Source organism: Marmota flaviventris, chromosome 5 (genome assembly GCF_047511675.1).
Source record: "Marmota flaviventris isolate mMarFla1 chromosome 5, mMarFla1.hap1, whole genome shotgun sequence".
Taxonomy (NCBI): Eukaryota; Metazoa; Chordata; class Mammalia; order Rodentia; family Sciuridae; genus Marmota; species Marmota flaviventris.
The window spans coordinates 72998893-73019441 of NC_092502.1; the positions used below are offsets into that span (position 1 = coordinate 72998893).

The 20549-nt window shown below is 32.9% G+C and overlaps 1 protein-coding gene and 1 long non-coding RNA gene across 6 annotated transcripts in view; one reads left to right on the forward strand and one right to left on the reverse strand.

Moving 5' to 3' along the window:
* The window catches only part of LOC139705778 (uncharacterized), an 87114-nt gene that overhangs the window by 52003 nt on the left and 14562 nt on the right, over nt 1-20549 (forward strand). The window contains exon 4 of the long non-coding RNA XR_011707603.1: nt 10213-10325. This is a non-coding gene — a long non-coding RNA (uncharacterized lncRNA). The remainder of the gene's footprint in view (nt 1-10212; nt 10326-20549) is intronic.
* Nucleotides 1-20549, reverse strand: part of Apc (APC regulator of WNT signaling pathway) — a 121179-nt gene that overhangs the window by 45525 nt on the left and 55105 nt on the right. For all 5 annotated transcript variants that reach the window (XM_071612341.1, XM_071612340.1, XM_027927630.3 and 2 more), the window contains exons 3-6: nt 11819-11903; nt 10131-10332; nt 4119-4227; nt 1481-1594 (exon numbers count right to left, since the gene is read on the reverse strand). In XM_071612341.1, the coding sequence (XP_071468442.1) occupies nt 1481-1594; nt 4119-4227; nt 10131-10332; nt 11819-11903 (510 nt within the window). The remainder of the gene's footprint in view (nt 1-1480; nt 1595-4118; nt 4228-10130; nt 10333-11818; nt 11904-20549) is intronic.

Here is a 20549-nt window from a genome sequence, read left to right on the forward strand (position 1 = left end):
AACGCGCTACCACTTGAGCCACATCCCCAGCCCCTACTAGTACATTTTAATTATATAGAACAATGAATGTTATTGTGGCATAATTGTACATGCACATAACATACTTAAATCATAACCTACTCCCTCACCCTCAGTCACCCTTTCCCCCCTCCCCCACCCACTTCCCTCTTCTCCAAAATCTTTCTTTTCTTTTCTTTTTTTGTGTGGTGCTAAAATTTGAACTCTGGACCTTGCACAACAAATGGAAAAAATAAAAAGCCTCAAGGACTAGAAAGGACAAAAAAAAATAATTATTATTATTTGCACGTGCTAGGCAAGCACTCTATCACTGAGCAACATCCCCAGCCCTCTATAATCTTTCTACTTTCATATTATGTTTTGTTTTTCCCCTGGATTCCACCTGAGAGAAAACATGCAATACTTGACTTTCTGAGTCTGTCTTATTTCACTTAACATGATATCCAATTCACCCATTTTTTTGTACAAATGACATCATTGCATTTTCTTTTTAATATTTTTTTAGTTGTAGATGGACACAATACCTTTATTTATTTGTTTATGTTGTGTCTTAATTTTAATAGAGTAAACTTTATCAGTCTTTTATTTTTATAATGAGTTTCATGTCTTATTTAAGAAACATTTGCCTAGCATGTGCATGATAGTACTAGTGTAAAGGATAATCTGAAGTCTATATTAGTTTATAATTACATCTAACAAAAATAGAATACACTTTATGTTTAGGAAGTTACCAGATAAACCCTATGTTTTGGGAAAAACAAAATATCCTAATAAAAATATTCCCAAGCTTATTATGGAACAGAAAAGGCAGTCAAGAAAACTTCTCTATAGAGTTTAAAAATATTAGTCAGTTGTGTTTGTATGAATACAGAAAGCTATACTGAATAGTATGTGAAAATGCTTAATATGCTTTCTTGACATCAGTTAAGGGTAGAAATATGGGAATGTTCTCTATCCAACTCATCTCATCTCCTATAATGTTTTCTTTATGTTTCCTTCTTACTATCCTTGAATGAGTATTTTCAAGTGCAAAACTTGGAAGAGCAATGATACATTCTGGATGTCGTACTTAGATAATAAGAAGAAAAAAATCTCAAATGAGAGCTGAAGGTAGCTATCAGATACTAGATAATCAGAATCTTTTTCTCTTCCTTATAAAGCAGAACAGAATGATACTGGGGAAAATGAAATATGGTAGACAGAATTATGTGAATAGTATTTAAATAACCAGCAGCCATGATAAATTGTTATCTTAAAATAGTGCCAAAAAAAAGATAAGACTTATAAATTTATTTCTCTTCCCCCTCTTTTTTTTTTATGATGCTGGGGATCAGATCCAAGGCTTTCCATATGCTAGGTAAGGGAACTATCAATGAACTATATATGCCTGGCCCCATAAATATCTCTAAAAACAAAATTTAATCAATATTAACAGAATTGTAGTAGTTTAAAAATAAGTTACCTGTGCTCGTTTTTCCATATCCTGGCAAGTACCCAGTTGTTCTTCCATTGCAACTCTGATTTGCCTTGCTTCATATTCCAATTGCCTTCTGGTCATATCTGTTTGTAAGGAAAACTAAAACCACAAATAATATAAAAATATCAATATCTAGCATTTTCAACTTATAAATCAAAAGCATATAAGTACCAATAAAATAAATGTAAATCCTTGTACATGGAGAATTATTTTTTATTCCAAGGAGTCCTAAAACTTGATGATAGGTACTAAACTCAATCTGGGTCCCTGAGGTGATATGTAGTTAAAGCACTGCCTTGAATTCACAAATGGTTTTGAGTACAATACAATTAATTTGTATTGTTTCATTTAAAATATGTAACTGGCTCAGATGGGTGAGCCTAACTTTAGTTCCCCTATGATTCTCTCCTCTGAAAAGGCACTATTTTTAATTACTGTAAACTAGCATATTAATATGAAAAAAAAATCAAGAAACAGGTTCATTGCTCTTAAGTTTGGATCTCAATTTAAGGTAAGGATTACCACTATACACATAGACAAAACAGAACTTTTCCTTTTGTAAAATGAAGAAAATGAGGTAAGAAAAACCCTACATGTAATATAACATAGATGGTCATAAATAAATGAGACAAAGTCAACACAAACTTTGGTAAGTATCTAAAAGTGACGCAAAGTTGAAAAATTATCAGAGTGGGTATTAACTCATTCAAAAATCTACTAACCCTCTAATTAAAATTCCAGACACTATGATAATTGCCAGGCATATAAAGAGATGCAAAGAAAAAGGTAGAATATGATTAGATAAAATAACAGGTAATAGTTATAATGGGCCACCAAAGGAAATGAAGAAATGCTATGGATTTTTCATGTTCTATGTGCTTATAGAAAACTGCACATGCCATATGTCTGATTCAGAATAGCATTCCTGCCTAAGAACTCCAAATTGTGAATCAAAGTGTGGAATATGATATGTCAAGAAATTTGTAATGTTTTGAACAACCCACAATAAAAAATTAAAAAAAAAAAAAAAAAAAAAAAAAAAGAGAAGTTCTCATCCTCTTCCCTTGCAACATATACAACACATTTACATGCAGAATGTAGTTCTATAGGCAGACACAAATTATGGCTACAATATAGATGAAATAGCCTGCATGTTATTTCTTATTCCCATTTCATTCATTTGTCTTTCACTTTTCAACCACCCCATGCAAATAAATATATACAGAACATGACACAATATGTTGCAATGTGTTTGAAGTTGTTTTAAGTAATGTCTAATACTTTGAAAAGTACGTAAGTATTTTCACATGAAAATTTTCATTAATTTCGTACCCCAATATGAAAGAAAAACTTGGGTAATTAAAAAAAAAGTTATAAAACACAAGCAAGTTTAAATGTGTTATGTTGTCAGTGGTCCATAATAATGTCTTGGATATTCTATTAAAGATGATTATTTAATAAATAGGGAATAATTAGACAGGTGATCTTTATTTCAGATAGTAACCAGTTGCTCTTGAGTTTCATATATATCTAAGTCCTTTCCTGAATCTGACTGCATGTCTCAAATACACTGGGTTTTGTATTCTTATTACCAAAGATAATAGCAAAAGTATGTTTTTTTTTTTTGTCCATTAAAAAAAATCCCATGGAAACCCTTCTAATTCCTAATCCTTATCTGTCTTTTGCTACTTGTGTACTTGATTCCCAGGAAGATTTTAAGGGCATTTGTCAGAAAGAGGAATCCCTGAATGACTTTTCTAAGAAGAACATTTAAGCCTCTAGTTTTAGCTCCTGCCCCTCAATCTCCACTCAGGAAGTCTTGCTAATAACTATACATCCTAAAAAAGTTTTTTCTTATTTCTACTTTTACTTTTTTGCCTATCATGTTCTTAAAAATGCTATTGTAACATGAAAAAGCTAAGCTATGAAAGCCAGTTATATTTTAATTAGTCTATTTTTTCTTTTAAAAATTATATGAAGTATTTATGGATAACAGTTAAAAGACAGTCTTTTGAGATTAGTAATGTACTTCAGAAGATTTCTTAAAATATGTGCCATTCCATGAATAAAACAGTTAACAAAGAGGCAGGATGAACAGGCGGCTAACAGGATTTTTTTAAACATAGCTATATTTGCAAAATAAACTGTAGAACTTGCAAAAATATTAAGATCTATGCCTATAGCTATTGTCATTTATACCTGAATAGGATTCAAATAATCTTCAAATGTCATATAGAAATAAAAAATTAATAATAGTTTTCTACAATATGGTACCAAAAAAATTGGCAGGTGTTAGCAAACATTTCTAGAGAGTATGTTTGGAAATTCAATATACAGAATTAAAAAAACAGTTGCCTTGTGGAATCCTGAGTCCTTCAGGAGTTAAAGATTTTCTCAACTCAGGGCTTGAAATAAATACTTGTTGGAATATGATTAAATTTAATTATCTTTATAAATAAAAATTTATTACTTCCAATATATTCAGGTTTAAAGTTGATAAAACATATTACATTTTACAAGTTATTATAATTTCAGTTATCCTGAATTTGTAATAGATTACCTAGGTACTTCTAAAGATCAAGTTATTAAAGTCTAAAATAAGTCGTACTGCCATGTTACTTACATTTTCAGTTAAAGGAAGGCTATCTATTCTTTTAGTGAGATTCTGAAGTTGAGCATAATACCAGTCTTTTTCTTTTTCTTCTTTGTCAAGATCAGCAAGGAGTAATGATCTATTTTTTAAAGAAAGGTAAGTTTATATAATGCTAATACAGACTGCAAAGAGTAATCTTTACCAGCTGTTATTGTAAAAAGTACAGATAACAAAATTCAAAATTAATACAAGAATAAAAAGTACACTAAATAAGTTTAGAAAAGTAGCAATTTTGCTAGAAAACAAATTTGCTAGAATACAGGAAGCTACTACCTTGGACACAATGTAGTTTCAGCTTCTTAGCAGCCAAAATAATAAGAAATATATTGTCTCTGTGTAATAGAAGAAATTATTTGGAGGTAGAGAAACTTCTTGGTTTGAAATTTGAAGATGAATTTATGCAATTCCTGAATAACCCAATCAATGGTGTCTTCAATAGTAATCTACATTGAGATACTGCATACTTGGATCATTATAAACATAAATGCCCAATAAAAATGTTACTGGGATAAAACTCAGTAGGTACAAAAAGTACATGGTCTATCTCTTTTTATGTGGTTCTTTCCCAAAGCAATGACTACTATCATTTTCTTGTGCATATTTCCACAGATATACTATAATGATACAAAGGTATGTATGCATGACATGTACATTTTAAATAGCAGCATATTATAATACATGTTGTTCTATAAATATTTTTCACTTAAAAATCTTGTTTTGGAGATTGTTTCCAAGAGAACATAAAGAAGTATTATATATTTTTTGCTAGCCGTGTAATACCCAATATATCCCACAATATTCATGCATACGTGAAGATATACTATAACCACTTCTTCGTTGGTGGGCACTTATGGCCTTTCCAAAATCTTTTATTACAAATATTGTTACATTGAACTTTTTTTTTTTTTTTTTAAGAGAGAGAGAGAATTTTAATATTTATTTTTTAGTTATCGGTGGACACAACATCTTTGTTTGTATGTGGTGCTGAGGATCGAACCCGGGCCACACGCATGCCAGGCGAGCACGCTACTGCTTGAGCCACATCCCCAGCCCTCAAATATTGTTACATTGAGTGACTTCATATATACCTCATTTCATACAAGATAAATTCCTAGCATACAGAACTAAGAACTTACTGTTCTTGTTAGATGTATACCAATTTAAACTCCTACCATTTTTCACCAATGTGTGTAATCCAACATTTTAATTTTTGCATATCTAATTTTTTTAAAAAACAGTGTATCATTCTGGTTTTAATTTGATGTCTTTTAATGTGAATGAGGCTTTTTTTCCCAAGTTTAAAAACCACGTGGGTCCTTTTCTATGACTTTTTCTTCATCATTTATAGGGCCTCTTCTATATTAAGAATGATAGTACTTTGTCAGTTACTGGACTGCATATATATTTATCAGTATATCACTTGTCTTCAAACTTTATTTATAATCTCTAAATTTTGATTTTCATGAAGTCCTATTTGTAGATACTTTTTACTATGATTTCTGGAATTTGGTCATACACAGAAATGTTTTTCACTCCAATATTACTGTTATTTAAAAAAGTCTTATTTGATATTTTCTCAGGAAATATGGGAATAAATGAATCTTGGTAGTGAGTATGAGTATAAGTGTAAGGAAAGTTCTGTTCTTGCTAAAATTTCCTTTCCTTTATTGGGAAGCAATTTTAAAAATAAGCAACTTTAATAGTGAGAGAATACACAGGAAGGAAGCCCTGTTTATGATATAGCAATCTTGGGGGAGCACAGACCAATGAGAAGCTGCTCTCACATTTCTGACAACAAGAACAGGGCAGTGTAAAAGCCTAAACTCCTTCAACATCTGTATATATATCACAAGGAAGGAAGGAAGGAAGGAAGGAAGGGTGGGGGGAGGGAGGGGAGGGAAGAAAATCATCAAAGAAATAACAGTTTTTAAACCTGAAGAAAAACAAATTGTCAGATTAAAAGGGTCCAATAAATATTCAGCATGATGAAGAAAACACGCATACCAATGCATTTGAAAGCTGCAAGAGGAAAAATAGCTACTACAAAGGAATGAGAACCCAATTCGTATCATCCGATTGCTATCAAACATCTCATCAGCTACTTTGATAATGAAGAAGAAAAGTGAGTTTGAGCCTGTATCTATCCAAACTACAAGTCAAGTATGAAAGCAAAATAAAGATTTGTTCCACAAGCAAGAATTCAATCTATTTCTTTCCAACATAGAAATAATCAAGAAGACATAAATTATATCAGGATTACACGGGAAGTGTAATGACAAGAAATTCTACCATGAGAGGCTTGTGGCACATTTAGAAAACAAACGGTCCAAATCAGAACAGAAAAGTTAATGGGCACCAATAAAAATTTTCTTCAGAACAAAACAAAACCAGAAGATCCTACTAGTATGGTAAAACACAAATTTCTGCTTCTAACAACATAAGACGATCTGAAATTCTAGAAAACACAATTATAGAGAAAGACATACTCTAAATAGGACCATCTTCTGCAAATAGCAGAGAGTGTATGATATTCTATTAATAGAGAGAAAAAAATTAATTCTGGCATACTAACTCCATAGTGACCAAAAACTATAGAGCCATAATGAGACACTTGATTTCAACATCTATAATTAACTTAAAAAAAATCAAATACACAGAACAAATTGTTACTAGTGTCAACAAAATGAAAGTAAACATACAGTTGACATATATAGTGCAGCTTAAAACATACAATCACAAGATAGAACAAAAATTAATAAGAATGTTACTTAAGGGCTGGGTTGTGGCTCAGTGTTAGAGCACTCACCTAGCATGTGTGAGGCACTGAGTTAGATTCTCATCATGGAATATTACTAATTAATTAATTAATTAATTATGGTCCATTGATAACTAAAAAAATAAAAAAGAATGTTAAATTTAAAATATAAGAATTAATAAAGTAATAAATATGCCAGGTGCTGTGGCACATGCCTGTAATCCCAGCAACTGGGGAAGCTGGGGTAGGAGTATGGCAGGTTCAAGGCCAGTGGTAGCAACTTAGCAAGACTGTGTCTGAAAATATGTGGTAAAAAAGACTAGCAATGTAGTTCAGTGGAAAAGCATTCCATGGGTTCAATCACTGGTACCAAATAAATAAAATAAAATAAAATAAATCAAGAACGAGTAATATAAATATATTACTTAGAATTATGAAAAGTAACTCTTTCATGGGAAGCAAGACTGGGGTTAGGAAAGGGTGAAGTGGAATATGAATTTTTTTTAATGATGATGTTTTTTAAAGCACACTTAGTGATGCTAATGATCAGTTGGTCTGGGTTGAGAACCTTTGAGCAAAAGCATCTAATAATTCTTTCTTCTCAGATAAAATAACTCTTTATAATGTGTAATAATGCCTAAATCAGAAGCTGGCAAGAGGGTGTCTTTTCTATAGTAACATTAGAAAGGGCTAATATTTTAACAAGAAATATATTCTTCACTTGAAGTTAAAAAGTCAGAATATAGGGCTCAGGGTATAGCTCAGTTGGTAGAGTGCTTGTATCTCAAGCACAAGGCCCCTTGGTTCAACCCCCAGCACCAAAAAAAAAAAAAAAAAAAAAAGTCAGAATACTAGCTTGAAGTTATTTAGAGTGGTATTATATAATAATAAAAGATATCAAAATCATTGAATTTAAGATTTTAAACAGAGAAATAAAGTTTTTATGGATTTAAATTTAAAGAATGTGGGAAGACTGGAAAGAAAGAAATAATGGCAAGGTAGAAAATAAGAACTTTTAAAAAACATATCAGAGAGGTTGAGACAAAGGAACATTTTTATTACCAGTATTCCTCACTTCTTATGGCTCCATTTGTTAGGTACTAGTATTCACAGTATACATCTATTTTAAAAATTAATCTTTTTCCAAAATTCTTTCTGCTGATGAAACTGAGACATTACCTACATGAAGCAAAATAAACTCTTAGGAAAGTATATTCATACATCCTTTGCTCCTTAACAGATTCAAAGGGCACAAATAAGAGGAAGACCATGAACCCTCTTTTCCTGCTTATTTTTTAGAATAGTGTTTTGATAGTTTAAGTTCAGGGTATGAAAAAAAGACCCATGTGTTATGGTTTGGATGTGAGGTGTCCTCCAAAAGCTCATGTGAAATAGTGTAAGAAGGTTTGAAGAAGAAATGATCGGGTCGTGAAGAGTTTAAACCCAATCAGTGAATTAATCTTCTGATAGGGATTAATGATGCTAACTGAAGTGGTAGGGTGTGGCGGGAGGAGGTGAGAATTGGAGGCGTGGCTTTGGGGTATATATTTGTAGCTGACAACTGAAGACTTCTCTCTGCTTTCTGATCATCATGTGAGCTGATTCCCTCTACCACACTCTTCTGCCTCACCTCAAGCCCCAAGGAATGGGGCCGGCCTTCTATGGGCTCACATTTCTGAAACTGTGAGCCCTCTAATATAAACTTTTCCTCCCCTACAATTGTTCTGATTGGTTCCTTTTAGTCATAGTAGTCAAAAAGTTGACTAAAACACCATGTAAAATTAAAGATGAAACCAAGCTTAACATCACTTCTGGTCCAGATGATTATCATTATTTTTATAGACAGGTGCTGGGAGCCATTAGCCAAGTAGGTATGACAATTTCCTTGCCAGCGTACCCCATGTTGCAGTGACATTGAATGTAGGTGACCTTGTTCAAGGACCAATGCGGATTAGGGCGTTCCCGGTTTAGGTTCCAGGTTTAAGGTTTAAGATTATTCCTGCTGGGAATAGGGCGTATCCTGCTGCCTGAGTTCCCCTTGAGTTCTCACGGGATTCAGACAGTATTTTTTGGGAGACAGATGCCCAGTGGAGGTGAATTTGGGCAGAGAACGTGGATTTGGGCAGAGAACGTGGATTTCCCCAGAACGTGATTGTAGACGGCTGGTGTGAGTTCGGGAATAAAGAGTTGCTGTTTGAATCTACAAGCTGTGTGGTGGCTCGTGATTGTGTGCCCAGCCAGACTGCGGCAGACAGGCATACCTAAAATCAGAAAGTAATGAAAGATCTTTTGCCTTGGTGAGATATGCTGGGCATTTTCTATATATGGTTTAAGAATACTCAATATTCACAACTTCACAATATTGAACCATTTCCTGTTTTACAGAAGAATTTGACCCCAAAATTTAGTCACCTGACCAAGGTCACAAAGCTAACATGTAATATATATTTTACTATTTTGAATGTCTAACAAAACTTTTAGGAATGCGAAGATAATAAGGTACCATCTGTACGTTAAAGAATATTTTAGGTGACATAAAACACTTGAAAAAAATTTTTGGTAATGATCTATATTCTGATATCTATAGTGAGATAATTTTAACTTCAGGAAAAGAATTAATATGATAGCTGTGAGGAACCAGTACTCATTCTATATGACAAGCAATGTATTTTAGATGGGGAAAGTGATAAATTAAGAAAAGTTTTATTTGTGATCAGGTGTAATAGGCCTTCTATAATGGAAAGAGTCATCATTCCCTGGATCTATCAGTCATTGAATTTAGTTTAAAAGAACCAAAAAGTCAAAATAAATAAATAAATAATCCAGCTATAAATATTGTGATGTGTATTACTCAATGTACAGAATATTCAAAGTATTTAATTGATAAAATAGAAGTCTTTAGAATCCCAAGAAACTGCGTTCTTTACATTTTTAGACTTACTGTAAGTGCAATCAGAAAAATGCTATTTTTGTATTAAAAAATGTAAATGCAGGGCTTGTAGCTCCATGGTAGAGCACTTGGCCTTGCATGTGTGAGGCACTGGGTTCAATTCTCAGTACCATATATAGATAAATAAAAATAAAGGTTCATCAACAACTTAAAAAAAAAAAAAAGTAAATGCTCTTCACCCACCATAAATCCATAATGTATATTCTATATTACAAAATACCAATAATAAACTTGGAGTGCATAAGTTAATATGTACTGTGTAATGAATAAAAGTTACCTCTCTTTCTCAAGTTCTTCTAAATATCCAGTACTTTCTCTGCTTCCATTTACAAACCCTCTTCTTGGAAATGACCCCATAGGAACTGGACTGCACTCTCCTGAACGACTTGATACAGATCCTTCCCGGCTTCCATAAGAACGGAGGGACATTTTTGACCGTAGTTTTACTCCAGGAAAATTGCTGCTATCTAAGGTAAGTTCTAAATAAAACAGAGACAAGTTTTTATATAACAACTGCTTTATGTCATGCAAAATATTCCTAATATTTTTTTTTAAACCAACAATAGCTGAGAGAGGATTTTTTTTAATGTTATCATGGATTTGATTTTTTTAATATTTATTTTTTAGGTGTAGATGGACACAACACAATGCCTTTATTTTTATGTGGTGCTGAGAATCAAACTCGGGTCCCACCCGTGCTAGGCGAGTGCTCTACCGCTGAGCCACAATCCCAGCCCTAATATTGTTTTAAAAGTAAAATCTTACATTCATATTTTAGCTACAAATATACATGGCTGAATAAACAATTATTTAGATTCAGAATGGCTCGACTTTCCCTGAAAAATCAGCTTGAGTCTCGGAGAAAAACAGGTAGAATTAAAAAGGAAATAAAAAAAATCAAGGGAGAGAAATGAATTACAGTAGATGGGGTAGAGATAGAAGATGGGAGGGGAGGGGAGGGGGGATAGTAGAGGATAGGAAAGATAGCAGAATACAACAGTCACTAGTATGGCAATATGTAAAAACGTGGATGTGTAACCGATGTGATTCTGCAATCTGTATACAGAGTAAAAATGGGAGTTCATAACCCACTTGAATCAAATGTATGAAATATGATATGTCAAGAGCTTTGTAATGTTTTGAACAACCAATAAAAAAAAAAAAAAGGAAATCAGACAAAATGTCCTTCCTTAGATTCTCTTCAGATAATATTTCAAAACCCAAAAGTAATTTCTCTAACTAGTTTCAGTTATTACTAAGCATTTTCCCTATTTTGTCACTGGAATTTTCAGACAAAATGTCCTTAAAAATTTTTATTTTATTTATTTCTTTAATGTGGTGCTGAAGCTCAAACCTAGGGCCTCACCGGTGCCAGGCAAGTGCTTTACCCCTGAGCTACAACCCGGGCCCCTCCTTAGATTCTCTTTAGATAATATTTCAAAATCTAAAAGTAATTTCTCTGACTAGTTTCAATTAATACTAAGTCCTTTCCCTATTTTGTCGCTGGAATTTTCCAGCGACAAAATGAGAAAAGCATTTTTAAAACAAATTTTGCTAAAAATGGCATTGAATTAGCTTACATATTAGGAAAACAAAGCACTATCCTGGATGGAACAGAGAAAGACAATACTTCTTCAGATATATTTACCACTTAGTCTGTGGCACACAGAATACTAAAATCCTATTTTGTGACTGGCATAATAGCAATGAGCTTTAAAAAGAGCTGGAAAGTATCAAAGAAGAGATTTTAAATAGTTTATTTTAAAAGTCAGTTAAACGTTTAAAGAAAGACAAGCAAATACTTTGTACTTTAAATATTACATTTAATGGGTAAGTTTATCAGACTTTCAAAAGAAAACTGATATCACTACCCAAGTCAAAAGAAAGTGTACTTGGATTTACATACCAAATGTTATCAACTTGGGTTTAAAAAAATTACTTTAAAACATCTTTTAAAAAATCTACCTTTAAGACGCTCTAAAAAATCAATCTGTCCAGAAGAAGCCATAGCTTCATCTTCAATACTTCCTTGTAGTTGTTTAAGTACTTCCTGTGAAAAAAAGAACACACAATATTAACATGATAAATTGTTTTTGCTTATGGTTTTGGGGATTGAACCCAGCACTCTTCCACATTTCCAGCCCTAACATGATGAAATTCTAAAAACTTCTTAAAGACATAAAGTGTTTCATGGCATTCAGGTATGCCAAGGGGAAAAATGTCATCTTGGATCACTCTGTGTATATTACCTATTATTCATTATCATTAATATATTATATCTCAATAACGATAAGTGATAATTTGTGATAATGGTGATTATGAGGAGTCCCTGTGGAAGATACTGTACGGACAATTAAAAGGCATTATCTCTTAACTTTTAGACAATAAACAATATCATTTTTTAGATAGACCAAATAAGACCTGTTGAAGCTGATAAAAAAAAGTTGTTTAGAATCCATGTCTCTTAAACCTGTATCAACATGACCACAAAAAACACCACCCAAATTAATGTTATTATCTGTTATTTAACAATTTAATATTTAAGCTTTTATATGCCACATTTAAGTACAATCTGCTAAAATACTGATTTACACTTAGTAGATATTCAAATGACTAATGCTCTGCCTCCTGACTTTTGATGCCATTATTTATTTTTTTTTTATAATTATTATTATTATTTTTTAGGGAATTTTAATATTTATTTTTTATTTTTTTTTCAAGTGGACACAACATCTTTGTTTGTATGTGGTGCTGAGGATCGAACCCGGGCCGCACGCATGCCAGGCGAGCGCGCTACCACTTGAGCCACATCCCCAGCCCCTTGATGCCATTATTTTCTTTCTTAGGTAAATCCACTCTTAGAATAAACTCTTAAAGCACAGCTCTGATCAGATCTCTCTTTACAAGATTCTTTTCCAAAGCCTAGAGGTGGTTCTCAATCCTCAACATGGATCAGAATCACCTAAAGATCTTATTAAAACATAGTTTGCTGATTCAATAATTTGGGATGGAGGTTGAGAATCTGCATTTTGAACAAGTTCTCAACTAATGGTGATGCTAAGTAAAGAACATCAAGACACTGCCAATGTTATTCTATGAAGGTTGGGACTGCAAGTGAATTTTTTTTTGCTTGTTTTTTCCCCAATTCTTAAACATTATATATTAGAAAAAGTATGAAGATCTAAAAAATTCAAAAATATAATAATAATAAGGATCAAATAAACCACAGCATTAGCTACATGATGGAAAACTATGCAACTATGAAAAACACAAACTCTTTAATGACAAGATTATGATAATCTATCATGTAAGAAAAAAAGTATGATGTAAAATAAAGATACCATCAAATATGTTTGTAGAGAATGTACAAAAATAAAGAAAAAGGTCACCTCTGTTTCTGGAGATGGGATTATGAATTAAGAGGGGGAAAAAAGGAAGGAGGCAAGGGGAAATGGTGCTTGTGTAGCTCAGTGGTACAGTGCTTGCCTAGCATGTGTAAGGCCCTGGGTTTGATCCCAAGTACCACAAAAGAAAAAAAAAAGCACACAAAAATGGGTGACGTTGATACTTCTGCTTAAACAATTTCCTAAGTTTTAAAAATAGTGAATATGCACAACTTGTAAATAGTTATTTTTAAAAATTTTCTGTATTATTAGAAATCTACTAAGGTAAGGTATTATGAATAAAAGCAAATAAGATCACTGAAATTTAAAATTAAAAAATAATAAAAAAAGAGTTTCATGGTAGCCACCTTGGAAAGTTACTAATTTACCCCAATGATGTGTACCTTAAATTATTTTTGTTAAGTGCTTTGAGTTTCGTATGAACCTTACCAACAAAAGCTGGACTCATAAACTTATAGACATTCAGTTACTTTGCCTTTAAGGTGATACCATCAGTATGACCTGATAAAGAAAAGAAACCTCAAGATCTTTTTCCACTTTTATTGAGGTATATCATATGTAGGTAAAAATACATTCATTTTAAGTACCTAATGAATTTTCACATCTGTAATCACCACCTATGTGAAAACACAGAACATTTTCAACGCTCCAGAGGATTCCATCAATGCCTTACAAATTAGTCTTCATTTCCAGAAATAACTACTATGACTTCAGAATATTATTTCAAATGGAACCATACAGTATATGGTCTTTTGTGCCTTCTGTTTTTTGCTTAACATAGTTACCTGTGAGATACATCCATACAGTTGCATGTATCAGTTCTTTTTTTTTTTTTTTTGATGACAGGGATTGAGCCCAGGGGCACTTTACCACTGAGCCACATCCCTAGCCCCTTTTCATATTTTATTTAGAGACAGGGTCTCATTGAGTTGTTTAGGGCCTAAGTTCTTGAGGCTGGCTTTGAACTTGGCCTCCTGCCTCAGTCTCCTCAGCTGCTGGGATTACAAGCATGTGCCACAGTGCTGGCTCATAATTTTTTAAATGCTGCATAGTAGTCTACTATGAATATCCTCCAGTTTATTATTTTTCCTCTTGATGTGACATATATATGGTTATCAGTTTGGAGGCTATTATAAATGTTATTGCACTTATCTTTTAGTGGACATTTCTAGTAGTTCAAATGTTGAGTCACAAGGCTTAACTATAAAAGAATATGCTGAAGTGGTTTTTTACACCATTGATGGCAATGTCTCAGCATTCCAATGCTCCACATTTGGGGTGACTGGTCTTAAGTCATCTGAGTAGGAGTGAAACAATCTTTTTATTTCCCTGATGACAGATGATGTTGAACCACTTTTCATGTGCTTAATGGCTACTTATCATCCTTTCTGAATGGTCTTTTCAAATTTTGGACCATATTTTAAAAACCGTGTATCTTTTTTTTTTTTTGATACTGTTTATAAGAATTCTTAATATATTCTGAACCAAGCCCTTCTGTCATGTATGTTAGTAAATATTTGGTAAATGTGTAGCAAATATTTTCTCTTATGGTTTACCTTTTCATTTTCTTCCTTTCCTTCTCTTCCTTCCTTTTGGTAGTGCTGGGAATAGAACCCAGGGACTTATACTCACTAGGCAAGTGGTCTAATACTGAGCTACATCCCAGCCCTGCCTCTTCAATTTCTTAATGAAATCTTTTGGAAAACAGATTTTTAATTTTGATGAAGTCAAATTTTAAATTTTTTTCTTTTATGTTTAGTCTGCTACATGTCCTAAGAAATCTTGTCTCTTCCAAGTTATTATTCTATGTTTTCTATTAGAAGCATAACAAGAATTTACAGATGAACAAAAGTTCTTAGTTTTTTAATGATGTTTAAGTTATATCATCTTTTCCCTTTTATTGTCAAGGCTTTGATAATCCTGTTTGAGAAATCTTTGCCTCCTTCCTAGACATGAAGCTATTCCCTATATTCTCTTCTAAAAGCCACTGTTTTGACTGTAACATATAGGTCTATAATCTGTCTTGACTGATTTTAGTACAGGATGAGATCAGGTTCTGTGTTTTTTTTTTTCCTTTTTCCCCATACAGATAATTCAATTACTCCTGCACCACATAACAAAAAGGACGCTTTCCTCACTGATTTATAAAGGATGCTTGGTCATAAATCAGACTACCATATGTATAGATATTTTTATGAACTCTATTCCTGTTAGTCTTTTAATCTCCTATATTTACCACATTGTCTTAATAACCCTACATCAATTAATTCTCAGCAACTATCTCTTCAAATATTGCTTTTGTTCCATTCTTTCTCCCGAGACTTCAATTACATTTGAAGTCTCTAACTATAATTTGTCTACTTGCTTATGTGCCTCATAATACCATTTAAAAAATTTTAAATTTGTTTTAGTTGTTAATGGAACTTTATTTATTTATATGTGGTGCTAGGCAAGCACTCAACAACTGAGCTACAACACTAACCCCATCATTTTTTTTTTTTTTGCTTCGTGCACAGTTGGGTGTTTTCTATTGATCTTTAAGTTCACTAATGCTGTCTTCTCATTAGTTCACTAATTCTGTGTTCATCATGCTGTCAAGCCAATTCAATAAGTTAATATCAAACATATTTTTCAGTTCTAGAAATCTATTTGATCTTTATTAGATTCCAATTCTCTGTCAAAGTTTCATTGGCTGGTTGGGCTGGTGCATGCCTGAAATCCCAGCAGCTCTGGAGGCTGAGGCAGGAGGGTTTTGAGTTCAAAGCCAGCTTCAGCAATTCAGCGAGGCCCTAACCAACTCAGTGAGATCTTGTCTCTAAATCTATTAAAAAAAAAAAAAAAAAAAAAAGTCTTGGGATGTGCTCAGTGGAAAAGTGCCCCAAGTTCAATCCCTGGTACAAAACAAACAAAAAACCAACCCACAACAAAGTTTTCCATTTTTAGCCATTTTGTCCATTTTTCTTTCTTTCTCCTCCCCTGACAAAGACACAATACTTATGTTAAAAATCCTTGACTATTAACGTGAACATATGGTTCATCTCTGGGTTTGCTTCTATTATTTTAGATGTTTGGTCTTTAATTTCCTATACCACAAAGTTCAAAATCTGTCAAATGTCTTGCGGAGACCCGTTGTGTAAAGTAATGTCTTTCCTTTCAGCAAGACTTTGCCTCCTAGCATTCCTCCTTCCTAGTCTATCCCCAGCCTCCTTCATTACAAGTAGACTCAGCCAACGTCCTACAGTAAGAATCAACCATGTGTTTGTAGCTCCTCTGAGTGCCAACACTGCATATCTTGCCATCATGTTTACCAAGATCTCCAACAGTTTTTATATTTTACCCCTAGCCGAGTCTTTCTGCTTGTGCCAATGATAAACATCCCTCTGTACCCAGAATCAACATCTCTGTAGAAGACAATCACCAATAATCTCAGATCATCTTGATCGGGGCTCAAGCATGGTTTTTATATTTCATCCAGAGTTTTCTAGTAAGATTGTCTGAGGTTGCATACTGCATACAATCTTGAAGAGGTTCTCAATTTCCAAGAATTTTTAGAAGAAAACATAGGGTATGGTTGGGCAGTGCAAACACTATGTAACATTAACAAATTCAATAAAAAGTAAATATATAGATTAAAAAAAGAAGAAATGTGGCAACTATATAGCAATTCCAAACACAATGTTTGAAAAAGATTTGAGAAATGGTAGCTTTTAAAATGCTGTGTATGTGAAGAGACCCACAAAAATTAAAATAGAGTAACATCATACACTACCGGGGTAACTAAGTTGATATAACATTTTTGGGTATCAAAGTAATCAACCCATCATGAAGAAATTAGAAACGAATAAAATAAACGTTCTTTGAAAAAAAATAAAAATACATGTAATTTTGAAGAAGGATATAGTTATTTGAATTTATAAATTCTGAAAAATAGTTTAAAAATTAGTTAATAAGATTATATACTCATTTTAAAAATATTTTAAGCTTTTAGAAATGTTGCAGAATTAATCATTTCAAACAAAATATGCTGTGGTCTGATTAGTAATACCATTTATCAATGAGCAACTATATCATTTCAGGGAAGATGCTACTTGATCCATTTCTGTTTCCAAGTATATCATAGCTATAGGTTTTGTTCTGTAAGTACACTTCATATTTTTTGATCTCTGAAAAGACACTTCATATGTATACTGTTTTACACTTTATATAGCAATTTACAAATATATTGTTTTGTGAAAACACAACAAAGATGCAAATACTTCATTAATAATTTGCTTACAATTAGACAATTCTAATATTGTGCCATCTCTCAGTTTAAATGCTTCACATCTCTACATGACCATAATTACCCTGTTGTTATGCTTAAAAATTTTTAAATCAAATTGAGTTCTAGTCCTGAAGTATACAGGATGCAGAGATTCATGTCTGTAGCCCCAGCTTTTTTGGAAGCTGAGGCAGGAGGATCACTTGAGCCCAGTCTGGGCATCATAACAAGATCTCAATTCAAAAGAAGAATATAGACCAGGTGTGGTAGTGAATGCCTGTAATCCCAGAGGCTCAGGAGGCTGAGGCAGGAGGATCACGAGTTCAAAGCCAGTCTGAGGAACAGTGAGGTGCTTAGCCACTCAGTGACACTCTGTACTCTAAATAAAATACAAAATAGGGCTGGGGATGTGGCTCAGTGGTTGAGTGCCCCTGAGCTCAATCCCTGGTAACCCTCACCCCCCCAAAAGAAGAATATAGCAAATAATTTTTCTTTAAAAAAATGTAATTAAAAATTTGCATGTATCTGATTCCAGGTCATTGAAATCCTATGCAATTTGTGTTGATTTATTATATTTCTATTACAGAGAATTTTAAGCACATTCATAAGTATATAAAATATTATAACAAACCCCTATGTAACTTCACAACTCATTCCAATAATCACTGATTCATGGTCAATCTTGTTTCATCTATTCCCACACCAAACCTTTTCCATTTCTACCTCTCCACACCAGATTTATTTTGAAAATGAATCTTAGACATCCTACTTGAAATATTTGTAAATATTTCAATGTATATTTAAATGGGGACCTTTCCTAGCAGTCATGATGCCAACATTATGCCTAAAAAACAACCACTTGTTAATATCTTCAAATATATAGTCAGTGCTCTCATTTCCCCAAATATTCCCCTGGATGACACACACACACTCAATGAAAACATTTATAGTTTGTATAAATGTTTTGTAATCAGCAGCAAGGCAATAACCTCTTTTGCCACCAGATGGTACTACTGCATAAATTTTAGACTCAGGTCACTTGCTTGGAAGAGACATACTCTGCCTTGGTTTGTAGTAAATAGGCTAATAATGATCAGAAAACATGATTCAATGTTATATAATGTATTACAAAGTATAATAAGCATTTTTTTTTGTGGAGGAGGGGAATAACCATTGTGTTTCACTAAATTTAACCCAACTACAAAAGTACCTTTTTACAAATTGGGATGTGGCTCAGTGGTAAAGTACTTGCCTAGCACAGGCAAAGCCCTGTGCGTATCAATACCTCTAAGACAAATAAATAGGTCATATTTACTGCATAAATAATTTCACTGTAAAAGTGGTAATTGTTGATACCAGATGTCTAATCCTAATGAAACATATGGATAGATTTGCAAGAATGTCTGCAGAGGCTTGAATCAACTCATGGCTGCATTCAGACATTGTTTCAAGTGCTTGATACCACAGGGATAACTGGTCAACATGATATTTCACCATAGAAATTTAAGAGTGTGACTTGTATTGCCACTCTCTGAGACTTTCCATTTTAGCATGGAGATAGATCTAAGGGTAGGTTAAAATGTTTCCCTTCATTCCCCATTCCCCACTTTCTTTTTGGCAGTTTTGGATATTTAATCTAAGACCAAAAATAAATTCTGTTTGCTGAAGTAGTTAAAAACTTTAAAAAACAGATTATTTACCATCCATCTAGGTCGGCTTGGAGTTCTCTGCAAAATATACCACACTGAGGTAGATGAAATTCTGTATCTTTAAAACTCTGCACTGTGTTGATCAGGATTAAGATACCAAATAGCTCTTTTATCCTATTAGGTAAGGGTGTTTTTAAAGTGACTGATACATAATTTGTGGTAAGGAAAAAAAAATGTTTGTTTATAGTCTATCCATTTCCAAAAGGACAGAAGCAAAGTAGATATTTTAGAGATCTGTCATTGTTGGGAAGTTTTACCATATAAATAGGCAATTAGAATAGAAGAAAATCAATAGAAAGATAGGTAGACAGGAAGAACAGTATGCAAAAGCAACAGATTGAACTGTTATGATATTGAATACAAAAGGTAAAAGAGGAGCAAGAATAGTTACTTCAGTGATACACAAAAGCCTACAGAACAAAGGAGACTTTGAAGTATGTAGAAAAAGTACTGGATAGGCTTAGAAATGAGTAAGGAATAAAAGCAGTGAGCAGACAGGAAGAATAATCAGGAATTCAGATGTTAAAATAGCCAAGCAGCAGAAACAACACAAAGAAGGAAGAATTAAAAAAAAAATTAAAGAAAGAAGAATTTAATTTAAAAAAAAGATTAATAATCTCCAATTCTATAAAGTTATTAAATTCAGTAAGAAGAGATTCTACCTGAGTAACTAGAAATTAAAATGTTTTAACCTTGATTATTTTAAAATTAAAATGTTTTCCTCATTACAGTCTGCATACTTTATATAACATTTTCTGGAGGTTTTCAGTTTTTCAATGTTTGAAGGTGCCATGGAAATCACCTATGCTTGTATGATGCCTATACTTTCCAAATAAGACAATTTAAGTCCTTAAGGGTAACCAGAGGTTATATAGCTCAGTTTGTGGCAAAGTCAGGAATAGGAACAGGTACTAACTTTCAGTTAATGGCTCTTTCCACTAGGGCATCCTGATCATCTATCACTGCAGCACTTAAGAGCTGACAAGATCTGAGGAAGTAGAGAAAGAAGAGTTTTTTTCATATTTGAGATAAATTCTAAAATCGTGAGGCTAGTTTTTATGAACTACACAGAAAACCTTGCTTCACTGTAATGATGATGAAGTTGGTCTCTTATTTTTAAGTTTAAAAATAACTAAGAATTAACTAGTCTCTTTTAGCTACATTATATGATTCATTCCAAGAATTCAGTATATCTTATTTAAAAGTGTAAGTGTCAGATTTTACAGGAGTTTACATATTATTGCTTACCTTAAAATACATTTTTGGGGTAAGTATCTTACCTATCATCAAGTCTACAAGAGAGAATATTGAATAAAAAGGGA